The sequence below is a fragment of the Dermacentor variabilis genome, chromosome 8 (genome assembly GCF_050947875.1).
Source record: "Dermacentor variabilis isolate Ectoservices chromosome 8, ASM5094787v1, whole genome shotgun sequence".
Lineage (NCBI taxonomy): Eukaryota > Metazoa > Arthropoda > Arachnida > Ixodida > Ixodidae > Dermacentor > Dermacentor variabilis.
Window position 1 is genome coordinate 15,520,762 of NC_134575.1, and position 17,350 is coordinate 15,538,111.

At 47.1% G+C, this 17,350-nt stretch overlaps 1 protein-coding gene across 1 annotated transcript in view; it reads right to left on the bottom strand.

The window, feature by feature from the left end:
• The window catches only part of LOC142590907 (alpha-scruin-like), a 30,272-nt gene extending 14,030 nt beyond the window's left edge, over window positions 1-16,242 (bottom strand). The window contains exons 1-10 of the mRNA XM_075703301.1: window positions 16,077-16,242; window positions 14,111-14,229; window positions 13,524-13,640; window positions 10,905-11,088; window positions 7,613-7,825; window positions 6,462-6,808; window positions 4,451-4,503; window positions 3,470-3,562; window positions 2,013-2,132; window positions 375-562 (exon numbers count right to left, since the gene is read on the bottom strand). Of these exons, the coding sequence (XP_075559416.1) occupies window positions 375-562; window positions 2,013-2,132; window positions 3,470-3,562; window positions 4,451-4,503; window positions 6,462-6,808; window positions 7,613-7,825; window positions 10,905-11,088; window positions 13,524-13,640; window positions 14,111-14,229; window positions 16,077-16,162 (1,520 nt within the window). The 5' untranslated portion in view covers window positions 16,163-16,242. The remainder of the gene's footprint in view (window positions 1-374; window positions 563-2,012; window positions 2,133-3,469; window positions 3,563-4,450; window positions 4,504-6,461; window positions 6,809-7,612; window positions 7,826-10,904; window positions 11,089-13,523; window positions 13,641-14,110; window positions 14,230-16,076) is intronic.
• Between the last annotated feature and the right edge of the window lie 1,108 nt (window positions 16,243-17,350).

Below are 17,350 nucleotides of genomic sequence, written 5' to 3' on the forward strand. Positions count from 1 at the left end.
TCGTACCAAGCTTATTATTCCCTGTTGTTTCCACTACCATTTTAATCCTACTTTTTCTAGTATGTTCTCAGTGTTTGCACTGTATTTTTCAGTATGTTTTATCAAGCTCCGTTCACAGCAAATCGCGCTCGTTTTCATTATTTTTTCACTGTAATATCTTACGTAAGGTTATGTAACCCCCTATGTAATGTCTGTAAAAGGGCCTTTAAGGTACGTGAATAAAAATAAGTGCTACAAAGAAAACCCACACGGTTTCCTCGAAAGAAAAGCCACGCAGTTTACAGAAAAAAATTCGTCCTGCTCCGGGCTCATCTTATGTATCACCTTATGTATCTATGTGAAGTGGCACAGCAGGCTGTACACACGTTGCTCACTTCGTGCGCTTGAAATCGTCGTCAACGCGTACGGTGATGCCGTGGTGCGGGTCATTCGTGGGCGCCGCGGGAACGTAGTGGTAAAAGCGCGGCAGGCTCGGTCGGCTCAGCGGAGTGCGGAGTTTCAACGCCTCCACTCCGAGGAAGGTGCTCGAGTCGACGGCCAAACGACTGGGAGGCCAATGACCCTGCGCGACAAACAAACGGGCGAATGCCAAATACAGGGGAGCAGCGAGTTGCAGCAGCTCGTCTCTATCGAGGCTCTGTGTTGCTGGGATCCCCAAACGTGGTTTAACAAATGCCTTAGACGGGACAGAGAAAAAAAATATACGCAAGGCAAGCGCTTGAGGCATTTTTGAGGCGTTTCTTTGGTTGTCCCTGTTATTTATATGTGCTGTCTACAACGGTCATATTGACACAGTTAGCGCCACTTGCAGTGAGAGATGGTTTCTCAACAGGTGAATGTGACTCCTCATTGTACACATTATACAGAGAGTGATGTCTGTATTTTTTAGACGGTGTCTAGTAATGAGTCCACGCACCAGTGGAAATGCGAAAAAAAAGCGGGTTTTCTCATACATGTATCGACTACGATAAGCGAGAGAAGAAATACGGCATAAGGACAATCACGGAATACAGCCGTACGTACTTCGTAGTAAGCCAATGACGGAAATAACAGCACGCTGAACCAACCATGAAAGCTAAATTCGAACGTTTATATAGCCACAGACATGTGAATGTGTTGCATGAAGCAGCATACAACACATGGTAATTCTTGAGTGTTTTTCCATTCATTTCCAATCTTTCCAGCGTCAGCGTAAGAGAGACGGCATGCTCGCGCGCGCTCACGCTGTCTATACCTGCAGCCTTTATCTACACACATTTGGGAACAGCGTTCCCAACTTTTGCCTACACGTATGATTGACGTTTGCCATATCAGTATTACTGGTAATGAGAATCAGAAATAAGTTGGAAGAAACTGAATGAGCATCAGCTTGAGCATTTAGGAAAAAAGTTTATAGCAAAAGATAAGCATTGTCATTAGTCCTATTCACTGACAGCATCAGATTGTGCATACCGTAACGTTATAGGATGGTTACAATGATGGCGTTCAGGTGTACAGCTCCAAGTCTATACGATTTTTCCTTTTTTGAACATCATTTGTGCGAGAGAGGTTTCTTGTAATGGTAGCGTCAGAGATATTCCTGGGCTGTTGTTGTACGATCATATTTCCTGGCCGACTTCCGCCCAAAATTGCGCGGTCAATGTTGATGAACAAATTTGCTTTCTTATCGCTACTGAAATTTTCAGTATCGTGCTTTTTTTTTTTTCGGAGGAGACGCATTTCCAGCGCCAGGCTTTTTTTTTCTCAGATATTATAGAACGAACAAAACTGTTTATTTATGGATATTCCAAACGAAAAGAAATAGAAATAGTGACAAATGCTATCTTGGTATCGCCCTCACATTCCTACCTGGCTTCAGTGGCATGGCGGAACGGAACCGCGAAAACGTTAGGGACACTAAAAGCGTTAAATGCGTAATAAAGCTGCTGTCCCCCATGAAGGAGTTGAGTGCCAGTGTGGGCTATTGTTCTCAAATGCTGTGATTTGTCTCATCCAGTATACGTAGTACGTACTCCCTCCGCATTGTCATCGACATCGCCAGCGTCCGTCCTGGGTCTGGGATGAGGTGTCAGCTTCTTGCGCACTTCGGGAGGCACCTCGATCTCTTCGGTTGAGCGGTCCTTGTCTGCGTACTGCGTGACGGGGTGTTCTTACGCGTCACCCTGTTTTTCTGTTTTTCGTGCGTAAATTGCGAGTGTTGTGAATATTGTAAAAAAAAAAAGGCGAAGTGGAAAGGGCGCGCAAGTGCAGTATTTCTAACGGGACTGATCTAAGCTTTAAGATCAGATATATAAGATTGATTGATGCAAGATCATCTATAACGGGGTGATCCGTCGCGATGCCAGCAATTTCTTTGCACTCTCGCGGTTTTTTCTCCTGTTTTTTTTCTTTCTCCCTTTCCCAAATTTCTCTTGCGCTCATATTTTGCCACTAGTATTGTATAACATGCTGTGTTTATTTCTGTTCAGTTCAGTTATATTTGTTTTAGTACCATACTTTTACATTTAATTTCACTTTTACAATTTGTCGCTAATACTATATAACGCTGCACGTTTCATTCTCTTGTTTTCTTTGTTTATATCTTGTCACCCACTGTCCTCTGCAAAGCCTCGGCGAGTGAGGGTATCGAAACTAAATAAATAAATAAATAAATAAATAAGCTGTCTGAATATCACGGATGCTTTTTTTTTTAGACTGAACAATTTTTTTAATTCTCTGTGGCAGACAGCAATATACTCCTACTTGAGCGGCGTTACTCATTTACGCGGGCATTATATGCACGACAAATCGAAATGCACAATAAATTATTTACATTATTTCAACAATTCAGTTTCTAAATAATTGCAATATGGCACATACTGCAAGTCACAAATTATGGCCTGCGAGTTCACAAGGCGTATCCACTTGGAACGACTTCTGAGAATGACACTATAGTTTGAAGTTCTCTTCATTCCCAAACAGCGCAACGAAATACATCGGCGTTGGAGTTATTTTTGTGTTTCAATGCATACATAGGCGTTTTGTTAAGACGGTTAGAGAAACAGTCCATTTTTACCCCAAGTTTTATAGCGCAGATCTCGAAACTGGTCTCATCCTCAGAGTTCGTTCTGCATCGCAAACTTCCTGGCTACAATACGTAAATTACAACACGTGCTGCAAAGTAATTAGTTAAAAACTTAATTAGTAAAATGATGTTTATTAGTCTGATATGTCTTTCGAGTTGTAGTGAAAGTAATGTCCACCTCTTCGCGCAAGCCAGTTGAAGGATTAGAGCTGGGCTATCTGCCGCAGCCAATCTAAAAATGTTCTGTTCAGCCAAAAGGAAAAAGGAAACGCACTTGGTTGTCACTTTCACATCAAGATTGCAGCGGCATTGTAACCTCAGAGTTAGCATGCATTACATGCACCAGCAGCCTGGTTCAGATTAACACGGTCGCTCGAAGCAACGAACATCGCTATATGTACTAACCAAATTTTTAGGTGGCTTGTGCGCCCTTCTCCGTTTGTCTTGGTCGCCTTGGTCCAGCTTCAGCGACGAAGGTGCCCTGGAACTTGCACCGCTCTGGTTTGGAAAAAAGAGAGCCGAGGAAAGATATCGTGCCCCAGGATGGGTCAAATGTGATGACACCCTCGTACGATGAGAACGAAATACCCTCAATAACAGACAGATCGTGTCTTCTTGCGTCCATGCGTTACAAAGAGAAGAAAATGTTTAGGCTTGCTTGCCAGACACCTGTAGAAAGTGGCAGAAAAAAAAGTACAAAAAGAAAATAAAACCTGGAGTTGTGGAACATTTTTTTTTCTTCTTCCAGTGCATTGCTCATCCATTATTAGCGAAAGTGGCCAGAGGCTCGGTGCTTCAAAAGCTTTTAGGTCTTTAAGAATCCATGTCAGATTCTTGCTGGAGAATTCAACAAACTACGTGTCGAAGGGTCGACTTTTTTAATGAATCACTTTTGACGAACTGTTTGAGCTAAGCGATATTTAGGCCACTTACGCGTGCAGTAGTAAATTCACAGATATAAAGGACTCGCTATAGATACGTTCAGCGAGCCCGATTCTCGACCCTGAATTTTCCGCGTGACGCTGTCCAAGGCAACGCTTTGTAGCAGTCATGGTAAGTAGTACACAACGTGAAATGGCTTGACCCGGTAGCGACATATGGCGGCCACACAACGACACTCCTTGTGTGTCTGCATGAGACCGACTCGCGTAACAGTGTGCAGCGCAACGCGACTGGAAATATTGGAAAATACTTGTTCAGTGCCGACAAGTATTCCCGTCCGTCCTTGTATATCTTCTCTTAGGTTATATGAGGTAGACCTGCTGCACCAGCTACTGCTGCCATATGAACTTGCACAATTTCTGACTCGTAGCCCAAGTCCAGCTACTGAGCTTCCACCAAAGAAAGCGAGAAGAACCAGAGGTATGGGCGCGAACAGAGTCTTACCTTCAGCCCTGACTCTTCCGTCGATTCCGGGGGCACTGTGACTGCCGCCAGTCCTGCATGAAAGTGCAAGATAACGGCGGCGTTCAAAGGGGGCTCTGAAACACTTTTCTCACTAGTCACTGAATGGTCTAACTATTCAAGGACGTCACTTCACGAATCTACCGTCGCAAAAATATTTCAAATCCTTCCAAGTATAAGCGGAGCTTGAAGTAGTCATTGAGCCTTTATTCTGAATGTTTATTTTGACCTGGAATACAAACACGCAATACAATCGTATCAACGATTAGCTTTCTCTCTTCTTTCGTATCTACTAGCGCTTTTGCACGCCACACAGGGAAGGTGTCAAGGGGGCAAGACTCCGCCCAAAAGTAGGGCATCTTACCGGCGAGCTACGGTGAGATAAGGTCCCTAGATGAACGGCGAGAAGCCTCGTCGTGCTAACCCGCCATGTCTATGACGTCTACACCACGCAACACTCCGATCTCGGAGGCCACGCAGCTACGCGCCACTGCCATGCGTAGGACCGTCAGGGCAAACAGGAATTGCTTTTTTCTGTCTTTTTGATATTGCATACTTATCTACTTTTCATTTATTTGCCTCCAAATTAGCAGTAATGGTATTACTGAGAATGTTATCGCAATCACGAAATCATCCAATAGTTGTTGACGGGTTTGCTGCTTAAGATGACGTCACTGGAAGGCGAGAGCGAGCGATTGTTGACTGGTTTTTGAGACGGGATTGTAAATTCCCTGCTGCATGTATTGCAACAATATTTGCCTCACATGTTTACACGAGGAGCCTCTTCTACAGATCGGCAACGTTTTCTTACTATGTTCAAAATGTTTTTCAGGGTCCCGTTAACCATGCACGTTGCGTAAGGTTAGTTTAAGCACTCAAGAAAACGGTTCGGGACAGCGTGAAAAATGCGGCATGCTTGTCTTACCGCGGTGACTAGAAGTGCGTTGAGGTATTTTCGAAGTGCCTTGGCCCGAATTCTTCACATAGTAATGGGATACGTGACGCAATTGTAACAAATCGTCAAAATTGCTAGTATTGGTTTCCTGCACGTGGCATATAGACAAGTTGGTCGTAAGGATATTTTTTGTCTCATACTACCGAACACGGAACGAGGAACGCTAACGAAGGAAGCGAACGACAATCGCGGCTTTTTGCTACGCGCAGACAAAACGGCATTTAATCCCCGCATGTTCCCGCGGCATTCCTCGTGGACATCTGCTGCACCCGACGCCAGTATAAACACAACGATTTACGTATCCCTTAGAAAGCAGTAAGTTCAACGTGTTTTTGTCGTGTTTGAGTGTGGAAACTTAATGACACGCTGTTGTTAACATCTCGGAGTTTTCAGACCACCGCGTTGTGATGGATGTTAGGTAGAGCTTCACAAAGAAAAAAAAAAGAGCTGGAGTGCGCTCTGAAACTTTCTCGCCGGCGCTGAATTGACTCAGTTTCATGTATAACGTTTGCACAGCGGGTTAAACTTCTTAAAGTGGAGGTTAGCGTATCGACTTTGACCGCCTCTGGTTAACACAGCAAGCTGGGCGAGTTGGTGACTGAACATATTCCTAGGGGTGGACAGCGTAACCCCTAGATACGAGCGCAGTGATTTACATATCCCTTAGAAGGCAAATTCAACGTGCTTTGATTGTCTTTGAGCGTGTAAACTCGCTCGTATCCTCCAATTCCTTTTGTCCTTCGTGTGTGTTGCGCCGCCCACCCCTAGGAATACGCACCTCTCGTTCTAACGCATGTGTGATTTCAGAGTGCACGAACACTAGTCACCAGAAATAATGCGGCCACCGTAACCGGAAATACAGTCGGCAACCTCATGCTTGCCAGCAGCATGCCATAACCAAAGATCTACTGCGGTAAGTAGCTTTAGCAAAAATGTACTCTGTACTGCTTCTTTATTTTGTTTCTTCGATAGCGCTTTCCCGTTTTTCCGATGCAGAACAAATACCGCACAGTGCAGACACGGGTGCAACGCCTGTACCTGTGAGTTTCTTGGGCAGGCACTGGCAGTCGAGGAAACCGAGCCGCTGCCTGTGGTACACGTCCACGTCCTCCACGGACGTGCCCTCCTGGCAGGTCATCCCGCCGATGACGTAGATGCGGTCGTCGGCGTTGGCGGCGGCCACCGCGTGACGTGGGCGGGACAGCTTGAAGCGGAATTCCCAGCGACCGCGGATGGAGTCGTACGCGAGCACGTCGACCACGTTGGTGAAGCCCGCGGGGTCGCGACCCGAGGGCTTGAGACCGCCCGCCAGCCACAGTTCGTGGTGGATGGTCAGAGCCGTGCAGTACGCGCGGGGCTCCGGAAGGCTGGGACGACGCACCCAGCTGCAGTGGAAAGCCGCGCTCTTCGTCTCGTTCAGCTCGTTTGATGCGCTTTGCGAAACGAAAGCCATTCTCTCCCGACGTTTCACAAGTGCCCCTCTTATGGGCCAGATGAGTCCGTTCTGTGCCCGCCATATTTCTTCGCCTCGTCCACGTAACCCTCTCACGCACCCGACTTTCTTTAACTCCTTTCTTTTGGCACCAATTATTTAATCCTCATAGACCACTTAAGCAATAAACCTGCGCGCAACACAACTTCTTTCCTTTCGTCTCTTCTGGAACATCAGCTACCCGCTTTTGCTGTCTAATCAGTATTTTACTCGGCTTTCAGCAGTGACGCGTGTGATATTCGGTTCCGTTGCTGGGTGCGCTAACCTTGGCGCCATTTCATATTTCGCTGTCGTGCTTCGTAGAGTTCTTCTTCCTTTTTCTGCTTTTTTTTATTCCGTAAGGTCACACGTGGGGACTGGGAAGAATACATTTGAGGTTATGTGCGTCCTGAAGACGTAGCGTTGTGCTGTGTGCAAGGAATTACCACTTCATCAGACACCGCTTCTACGAACTTCTCAGACCAAAAATTTAAGCATTTCTCGGTCAGCAGAGCTTCAGACAAGACACGAAATTTAGTGTCGGGACCCATCTAGGAATGGCTGCTGATCGACTTGTGGGCAGAGAACGTGCCGGTGATGGTTATCGTTCGAACGTTTCAGATCAACCTTTTAAGCATGGCTTGTACGCCTGTGCTCTGCATACGCATACGTTTTGTTACGTTTGTTTGATACGCATATGCATAGTTTGCATACACACGTGCGCTCGTTCGGGTCCGTGGTGTGCACGCTGGACAGCACCTCGGCGGGCACCATGCCGGAGAACACCTGCCTCTTGGTGGTCACCCCTCCGACGACGTACACCATGCCGGCCAGGCAGCCCACGCCGCAACCCATAATGGGCAGCGGGAGGTTCCGGTACGGAACCCAACTGTCCGACGCCGGGTTGTACACCTCCACCGAGTGCAGGATCCTGGAATGACCACGACTTCTGTCACGACTCGAGCAGCTGTAATTGGTTCTTCGATGACAGCGACAGTAGAAAGGAGGACATTCCTGTTGGCCGCAACTGTGGCTTTCCAGCTTTATACTGCCTTACACCTGAATGGAGCCCGGCGGCGTGAGGTGGGGTAATATGTGCAAAGGAAAGAGAGCAAGGATAAGAGAGACGTTAGATAACAGGCACCAAGGGGGCACCGTGGATCAGTTGGTATAGCATCACGCTCTATCTCGCGGAGATTTCGGAGATTCGGTTACCGCCAGTGGTGAGCTGTCTTGATTTCCATTTCTCCTTTTCTTTGAGTTTGTTAATTTATGAAGCTTATCGCAAGCTTATCGATCATTCGTAAATAATTCTACGTTTTCATTAAACAAAGTTAATTTCCTGAATGCGTCCCTTCACTTTGTTACTTGTTCGATTCATCTAGTGGCTACCAGATGAAATGACTCGCAAAGATGAGAATGCGTATCTAACTACCCTTGCTAGTGTAACGAAGGCAGAAGCAGCTGTATTCACGACGCATCGAGTACGTGAGATGCTCGAGCTGACCCAAGTAAGAATGAGTTGACCTATAATTTCCTTATTGGGTTATTTATACTTCATATATTGCTCAAATACATATCAACTGAAGTATGAAAACGTTTTTCCAAAAGCTAAGCGAGATACATTTCATCAAAAATATTGTTGAGCAGCCGAATAAAGTGAAATGCATGGTCCTAGACTGATGTTCGGTACTTGCTTTGGCAAGGTTAATGTGTGATTTTGTGATGTGCCTCTACGGAGATGAAAATAAGTGTTTGCTTAAACAAAGGAAACAATTTCCGCCGCGACCAAAATGTGATGCGCCATATGAAGAAACCAGGTTTTGTCGCCAAAACACCTGCTGTGGCTCACAGTCGACATTATCGTGAACACCACGGTTTAGAAGGTAGATAACAATGGTAACTTTAAAAGCAGGGACTAACATTTGCATTTGTCTAGTTCTTGCAGATGTTTTTGTTAGGTCAACAATATTGTTGAGCTGTCAAAGGTTTTAAACCGTAATACGTGAATAGCTTTATGCGCCATCTGTTATGCGTTTAATAAACTTTCTTTACATTAGAAACAAACAAGAAGAAACAGGCAAAGCGGCATCAAAAAACACTGCAAGACAAGTGAATGGAGCTGACACGGAGCAAACAACGAGCTGCTCACAACAAGCGGCCAACGCCAACGCTGCAGTAATTCCTCTTTTCAACAGGCGCTGTCTCAACCATTTTTTTTTTCGTGGCCGCCTCATAATACCTGCTGTTTTGTGCTGCACAAGCCACGTGCGGAAACGGAGAGCCACCACTTGTTCTAGCTGTCCTAGGACGTGCACACAGCGTCCTGCTTGCGTATTCAAAACGTGTGATGCGGCCGCGTTGAAGCAGAAGTGCTAAAGGTGTTTCTGAACTTACGTTCGCTGATGTACTTATTTACAGGGTGTTTTAGTGAAGACTCTCCTGAAGTAGGGCATTCGAAGCACCATAACTTTAGCTGGGTACAAAAAAATCACGTGAGTGGAAAAAATTCCAAATGCGATCGCTTAGGTCTAGACAACAAACGCACAGAGACAACGCACACATGCGAGTGTGTAGGTGTCGCTCCTCGGCGTGTTGCTAAGATGGAGTCGTCGTGTAGGTACAGAACGTCTGCTTCAATTTTGTCCATTAGTGCTGCGTAACTACATTGTAAGGGGCACGAATGAGAAACACCAGACCGGTATAGGCTGATGAAGCCCTCTTCGAAAATTTTATTTTTGTTAATTTCACTACAATATGTTGTGATTTCGCGTCCGCAATCTTCAGCGCCGGTACGTCAGTGTTACGTTACGAAATTCAAATTATTTTTTTCGTATTTAGGCCACGTTGGCTCAATATAGTTTTCCGAAACTTGCCATGCTCATTCTTTGGTTCCTTTGAATCTCAATGTAGTATTTTTTAAATTTAACTTGGCCCTAGCAGACGTCGTCAAAATCCATGACATCACGACGAGCCAGTAGGGGAACTCCGAGGCGACTTCACTGCCCGTCTTTCCTATTTTAGCCTCCTCTTGTTTACCAAACCTCTACTCGCGGTATGGGGGTGGAACTTTTTGGTATTGTACGAAGGTTTCTTTTAGTAGACTAACACAGGTGAAATCATTTGTCTATTTAGTGTCCCTTTAACGCACAGTCTGCACAAGGTTCTCAGTTCTTCACATGTGCATTGCCACCAGGGAGTTTCTAAAGTGGCCCACCCAAGCGTCCTTGCGTACCGAAAGCCGCACGCCCTGTTTGCGCTCCTTTGTGTTCGTTTTGAGTTCTGATGTACGGCCCGCGGCTAGCGTCCCCTAACTTTGGGTGCAAAAAAAAACTGAAACGCGCTATTCACGCGGTATTTGCGGCGCGCTGACCTCCACTTATCCTACGCAAACAGTCTGCATCCCTTCTTTCTAGTGTTTCTCTATTTTGGCCGGCTTCTAGTGAAGTGTAGCTGCAAGAGTAAGACGCCAACAAACACTGACACCGAGGACAACATAGGGGAAATTACTTGTGCTTAATAAATGAAATAAAGAAACGATCAATTAATGAAAATGAAAATGGATGAAAACCAAATTGCCGCAAGTGGGGAACGATCCCACAACAACTTGCTGCACCTTCGCATTACGCGATGGTCGTGGAATCATTCCCCGCCTACGGCAAGTTGTTTTTTTCATCCACTTTCATTTCCATTACTTTAGCGTTTCTTTATTTCATTTATTACGCGAAGGTTGTGGGATCGTTCCCCACCGGCGGCAAGTTGTTTTTACATCCACTTTCACTTCCGTTAATTCATCGTATCTTTATTTCATTTATTAAGCACAAGTAATTCCCCCTATGTTGTCCTTGGTGTCAGTGTTTGTTGGCTTCTTATGGTATGACTAATAAAAGTCGGGCCCCTCGGTTAACCCCTTTTCTTCCCGTGCAAGACTATACATAAATAAGCTCCGAGGCATCACGTGACAGGTCAACGGTGTCATTACGAGTTACGCTACATAGTGTAGGACTCACTCTCCCTTGTCGTCCTTGCCGCCGACGACCATGATCTTCTCGTGGACCACGGTGGCCCCGTGGCAGGCCCTGGCGTGGAGCATGTCGGCCGCCTTGTCCCATCGCTTCTCGCGAACGTGGAACTTGAACACCGAGCGCTGGGCGCGGGCCTCCCCCTTGCTCACGTCGGCGGGACTGTAGCCGCCTTGAGGTGAAACAGTATTACGCCGAGACTGCAGCAGACTTGCCGACATACAGCGCCACAACCACACGACATGAAAGAATGAAACTGCAGAAGCGTAAAGGCACGCGTATGCCCGCCCCGGTGGCTCGTTGGCCGTGTCTTTGCGCTGCTAAGCACGAGGTCGGGGGTTCGAATACCGGCGACGGAGGCCACATAACGATGGGGGCAGAATGCAAGGGCTAGCGTATCTTGCATCCCGCCTTCGACGTTCTTCACTTCTTGGAGAAGCGTTCTTCAGTTCTTGAAGAACGTTCAAGAACGTTCTTCGTTGTGCCTTCAGTTCTCCAACGTGCTTTTGGTGCACGTTGAACAAATTCAAGGGGTCAAAATTGATTCGAGGCCATCGACTGAGAACGTCCCTCATCCTACTGTGCAATTTCGAGACGTTAAGCCCAGTAATTTTATTTTCGCATGTTCAGCCACCATCTTTGTGACAGCGAACACGCACGGTGCGTGCATGCCACCCTGGTGAGCGGCCAGCACACTCTCGAAGTGTGTAGGTTTAGCGGATACACTCCCTGATCGCGCTCGCGCGTTGACTGCGAAAGTCTACACCCAGTCCGTAATCAATGCGCATGCGCCTGAGACCACATGCTCCGTCGTGTCTGGATTCAATGCGGTGGTGGTGGTGGCAGACGACGTGATAGCACAGCTAGGGAGTGCGTCCGCTAAACTTACAAACCACGAGAGTGCGCTAGCTGCCCGTCAGAGAGCTCTGCATGTACCTTGTGCCATGCGCTCCCGTGTTCGCTGTAACAAAGGTTGAGACTGTAACACAAAGGATGGCTAACTTGCAACTGCAAGATTTGTTCCCGAGACTGTGCAATAAATACTGAAAAGAAAAGAAAAACGAAAAGGAAGCGGCGGAAGGTAGATTGCTCATCAGTGGCCATACCGTGTCCTATCCCGTGACACGCCGGCAATGCATGACCCTGCAGGAAAACCGGCGGAACGAAACTGCATTGCGTGGTAAGGATCATGTAATAGGACACGGTATAGGCGGTGATGGACAATCTACATAATTTCTTTCACTGGAAGATTGTGTCCAATTGATTGTTTTTTTTATAACAGGTTCGAAAGGATGGGATTAGCTATTGGTACGTGTTTCAGAGAATTATCGGTGCCTCGCGCCACCTCAACCATGCTATTGATATCACCAAAATTCCTAATTTTTTTTTTCTTGGCACAACAGAGTGTGCAGCAACCTAGACTTCACGCACTGCATTGGTTCACTTGTGCTTCCGCATCTTCCTCATCAATACCCAGATAGAACAAAGCAGATACATATCTTTTTGTATTCAAGCTTAAAAAAAAGACGGGTTCGAAGAAGTCGGAAGTATGAAGGATGCAATTCTGTTGGATATCAAAATGTTTACATCCGTTCCTACATCAAATGTTCGAGTACTTGATGAAGTACATGGATATCGAAATCTCCTTTTGAAGATTGCATTTCGCTAGCCTACTTTAATAAGAGCTCTTGGAACCTGTCGCGGCAGCTTAGTGCCTATGGCGTTGTGCGACTGAGTTCGACGTCGTTGGTTCAATCTTGACAGCGGCGCCCGCATTTCCATGTGGGCATATTGAAAATAAAAAAAAATAAAAAACGCTCGTGTGCGGTGCACTGTGCGCGCGTTAAAGAACTAAAAATTAATTCAGGATTCCTCTACTACGACGTGCCTTATATCAAATCGTGGTTCTGACACGTAAAATCTTAGAATTTAATACTACTTCTTATAACATCTTGGGATAGTCATACCCTCCGAGCACTAGCAGATATACGACCGATTTTCACCCTCTGATAATATTGCGCAGATTTTTTTTTTATATGGCGTGTTCAAGTCTTGGAAGACGTGTTACGCTCCACAGCAAACTCTAGGCAGACCGACAAGTAGTGCCTCGCATCAACACGGGTCTGACGGCCTGGACATGCCGACAAAGTTTTCAGGTAGTGTCCGCGTTGTCACAAATGTTTGATTTCGTCTTGATGAAGCCGTGCAGCAGTAATCGTGTATCACTCTTGTGCTAGCTGAGTAGCGTCGAAGGTTTGTATGTCAATTAAATCAGTTAATTAAATGATGGGGTTTTAGGGGCCAAAACCACTTTCTGATTATGGGGCACGCCGTAGTGGTGGAACTCCGGTAATTTCGACCACCTGGGGTTCTTTAACGTGCACCCAAATCTAAGTACACGGGTGTTTTCGCATTTCGCCCCCAACGAAATGCGGTCACCGTGGCCGGCATTCGATCCCGCGACCTCGTGCTTAGCAGCCCAACACCATAGCCACTAAGAAACCACGGTAGGTGTTTGTACGTCAAGAGTGTGGAACAATAGTAGTGTCAACTACGCAAGCATCTACCCTTCCCTTTTGCCGAGAAGTGTTTTCATCCGTTTCATACCGAACACGTAGATGCAGCCGGCGTAATAAACAACGGCGTGGTAGTGCCGCGGCTCGGGCAGAGGTTGAAAGGTGAGCCATTGGTTCAGCTGGGGCTTGAACACGTACGTCGACTTTCCTGCGTTACAACGAGCAACCCTGATCGATTAGAGTATATATTTAGTTTTCGTAGAATACATCACTGAAAAGAAAGTGCGCCTTTTAAAGATATTTGCTTGCACGGTTCCTAAGCAAATGGGAGAAGCTCAGCACGCAGGCGGTGGGAGATCTTGTTATCCTTTCGAGATATAAGAAACGTGAGGCATCGGGCGTCAGCATATATACAGATCTGTGCAACGACAACTGCAACCTAACTGCGAAGGTAACGCTAAATTTCTCAGCACCTAACAACAAACTTCAATGCAGATGAAGTGACGTAAGGCGTCACCGAGCTAAGTTTAGGCGACGTGAAACCAACCATATCCCTTATAGTAGAGGACGCTAATTCTTCTCTCGGGCTCTGCGTTCGTTTTATCTGGGAAGGCAAGTCATATGTAAGGGTTACGTGAAAACTACATCGTAATCTCAGATAGAAACTGCGCGTCGTACCGGCCGAGACGTCGTCCGGCTCCTGGAGGTTGATGCCGCCTAGGACGACGACGACGGCCGAGTCCGAGTTCTGCACCTTGCCCACCAGCGACACCTCCTGGAGCTCCTCCCTGGCACTCCTGCGAAAGTGCTTGCTCAGCAAAGCGCTCGTTGGATGTAGAGCGTACGGTGACGCACGGTGAAGTCACGCTTGAAGGCACGACAGCCGTCGAGCACGCTTATTGGCGACGCTCTGTAATAATGTGTCAGTAGTAGTAGTAGTAGTAGTAGTAGTAGTAGTAGTAGTAGTAGTAGTAGTAGTGGTAGTAGTAGTAGTAACGATAATAAATATCACGAAAAGAGCAAAGCGTTCGTTCGGGCTAGTTCGTAATCCATAGTTATTACTGTTTTAGCGCAGATTCCACAAAAAAAAGCACAAGCGTCTAGACACCCGGCATTCAACGTTAAATGGAAGTTAGCACCTGTTCCGTTTGTGTCCCTTAATGCTTTTTTTTTTGTTTATTCTGCGCGAGACAGTAATAACTATCAGGAAAAGTTCTGGTGTCATTGATCATCACTCTATGACGCACAATTAATGAAGCGAAAAAAGGAGAAAACATTTTCATGGTAGAACCCTCGAGCTCTCAATTGCAACGTCGGCCTATTGACGCCGAAAGCGCCATTCTACGTCCGTGCTAGCGTTCTACCTATTCGCTGTCCAGTCCAGACGTGCACCAACTGTATCCTTGAACTTCACGGATACGCTACAACGTCAGACATAGCAGGATACGCTTCACTCCACCACACCACTGAAGAAGCCGCTGCATGGCGTCTACTGACGCACCAACTAATTCCCCTGTCTCTTCACACTTGAGCTCTTCCGCCCCACACAATATCCGTCCTTCTGTCGCCTAACTGGAGCAGAGCTCGCAGTACACCACTCTACCTAGGAATGCCCGTATCCTCCGGGATACCCACCCATTCCTCTGCTCACATCCTCTTCCTATAGGATACTGGGCTGACCAGGGGAGGTATTCTGTAAGACTCCACCTAGTGGTTCAGAAGAACTTCAGTTTGGCCTAGTGGTGATTACTGCATATCATACTGACCGCAAATAGAGACGGGGACAGTAGAAGAGAGCACGAAAACGACACGGGCGGTGTCATGTTTTCATTTCACGCGTCAATATCTTGTATCATGATTATATAGGCAAACGGTTTATATTAGGAAGGGACCACTGTGAGTAACGTAGGTGGCGCAGACAATCTGTCTCGTGCGGCACACTGCAAAGCCAGCGAAGTGTGGCGCGACTGCCTCGCTAATCGCGAGATCGCGAGAGGCAGTGCGTAGGTGACGCGTGGGCGCAATGCACAGCAGTCGCCGCAGACAGACCTCCGCCAATATAGCGCTTTGTTTCCACACAGACGACGCGCGCTACTCTGGCGCCATATCGCAGCCATCGCCGCCGCACAGGCCGTCTTGCGCGGAACTACGCTTTTATTCTCATGCTTTCGTTCAACAAACGACGAGAACGGCCCTTCGTGGCGGGGAAATCGTGCCACCGGTGTCAGCGGCGACAACACCCAACAGAACGTCACATCGAGCCTTACTTGTAGCCACGCGTCATCGCCACTTGCAGAAGTGGTGATTCCCGTCGCACACGCTGGTACATCGGACTGACCGCAGCAGCTGAGGCCGCGGACGAGCGTAGCCCTTCCCACCTCACCTTATAGTGTGTTATAAGCGCTTTAACAGGGCGCATTTGAGATTCCGGACGTCTCCACGGATCCAAGAAAGACCCCCAACCGGAGTCGCGTGTCGTATGTTTGAAGCGTTTCTCAAAAGATCTCTCGTGTTTGTGAAGCGACTACATAAGCAAACCAAGTGACAGACACTTGGTTTGCTCCTAATCGTGATAAAGGCATAAACAAACCAAGTGACAAAGACAACACTCCTAATCGTGATAAAGGCATAAACATACGCTCACCTGCCGTCTTTTTTTGAAGGCGAGGACGACCTACTGCCATTCTCGTCGTGTCCCGAAGCGGTAGGCCGCTTGCCCCAGCCAAACATTGTGGCACCCGGCTACCAGGAGGACCGGAGGGCTCACCACACGCCCACCGCCGTCCGACTGTCGCTCGGCGAGCTTCTTCTTCGTCTTCTATGTCTTCCTTCAAATTTTGGCACGTGCCCACGGAGGGGGGAAGGAGGCGCATTGCCGATGGTTATCAGTGGAAACAAAATATGAACTTCTTGCTTCTTGTTAACCTACTAATCTGCACTATTCATATTTAATTAATAGTAAATATAAATTACTTTCTGTTTCCGTTTCTTGAGTAGTGGTCGTGCCTATTATGACGGAGAGGCTATTTTATGAAAATAACGCGATTCAGTGTTAATAACGAGGAAGATGTGCTTAACACGAGAGTCCCCCAGTCGCAATGACGTACTCATGTACTGCCTGACACCCTTCCTTTCGGGCTCGGCCGAGGGTACTTGCCCCGAAAGATAAAATGGTAATCACCGAGAGAGGAAAATCCAAACGCGATATGGGCTGCTCTAAGTAGGCCTTTCTTTCGGAATTGTATTTTCGGCAAAATAGGAGGAAAAGGTCCAGTGATTCTATATCCCCACATCATGCACAAAGGTTCGATGGTGCGAACCCAAACCATGGTGTGGGTTCGCACCGTCATTATAACCCACACGGTGGTGCGAACCCACACACTCGAATGTTAAACATGATCGGCATTATTTGTGCACACGACACAGCCCTGACTATATCACGCATCATTATTTTACAGCGAAGCAGTCTATGGCTAGGATCCCAGATTTTATTCGTGGCGTAACGTCGACAGAGAACTATCATCGCGTCTATGGCTCATACCCCCAAATGCAGAGGCCACAAAGACTCAGCAAAGTGAAGCGAACAGTGCATGCACTCTTTGGAATCCCGCTCACAACACGCACAACAGCATACGTTTCTATACGGAACAAACCCAAGACAAGCACCCGAACCACAAAATTTATGATACGGCGCTCCTGCGTCTACATGCAATGCGAAGCCCGTAGCGCTCCCCGCATACGCTTCCCAGTAAAGATCACTGTTGCGCCAGCTGTCGCGGCGACGGCAGCTTGACTGTAGCATACGAAGCAGCGAGTGACGTAACTACACTTTCGTACGTAAATGAAGAACCCGCCAAGCAATTGATTTGTGTTGTGACAATGCTATGGGAAGGCCACATATAGTGAGGACTCCCGAAA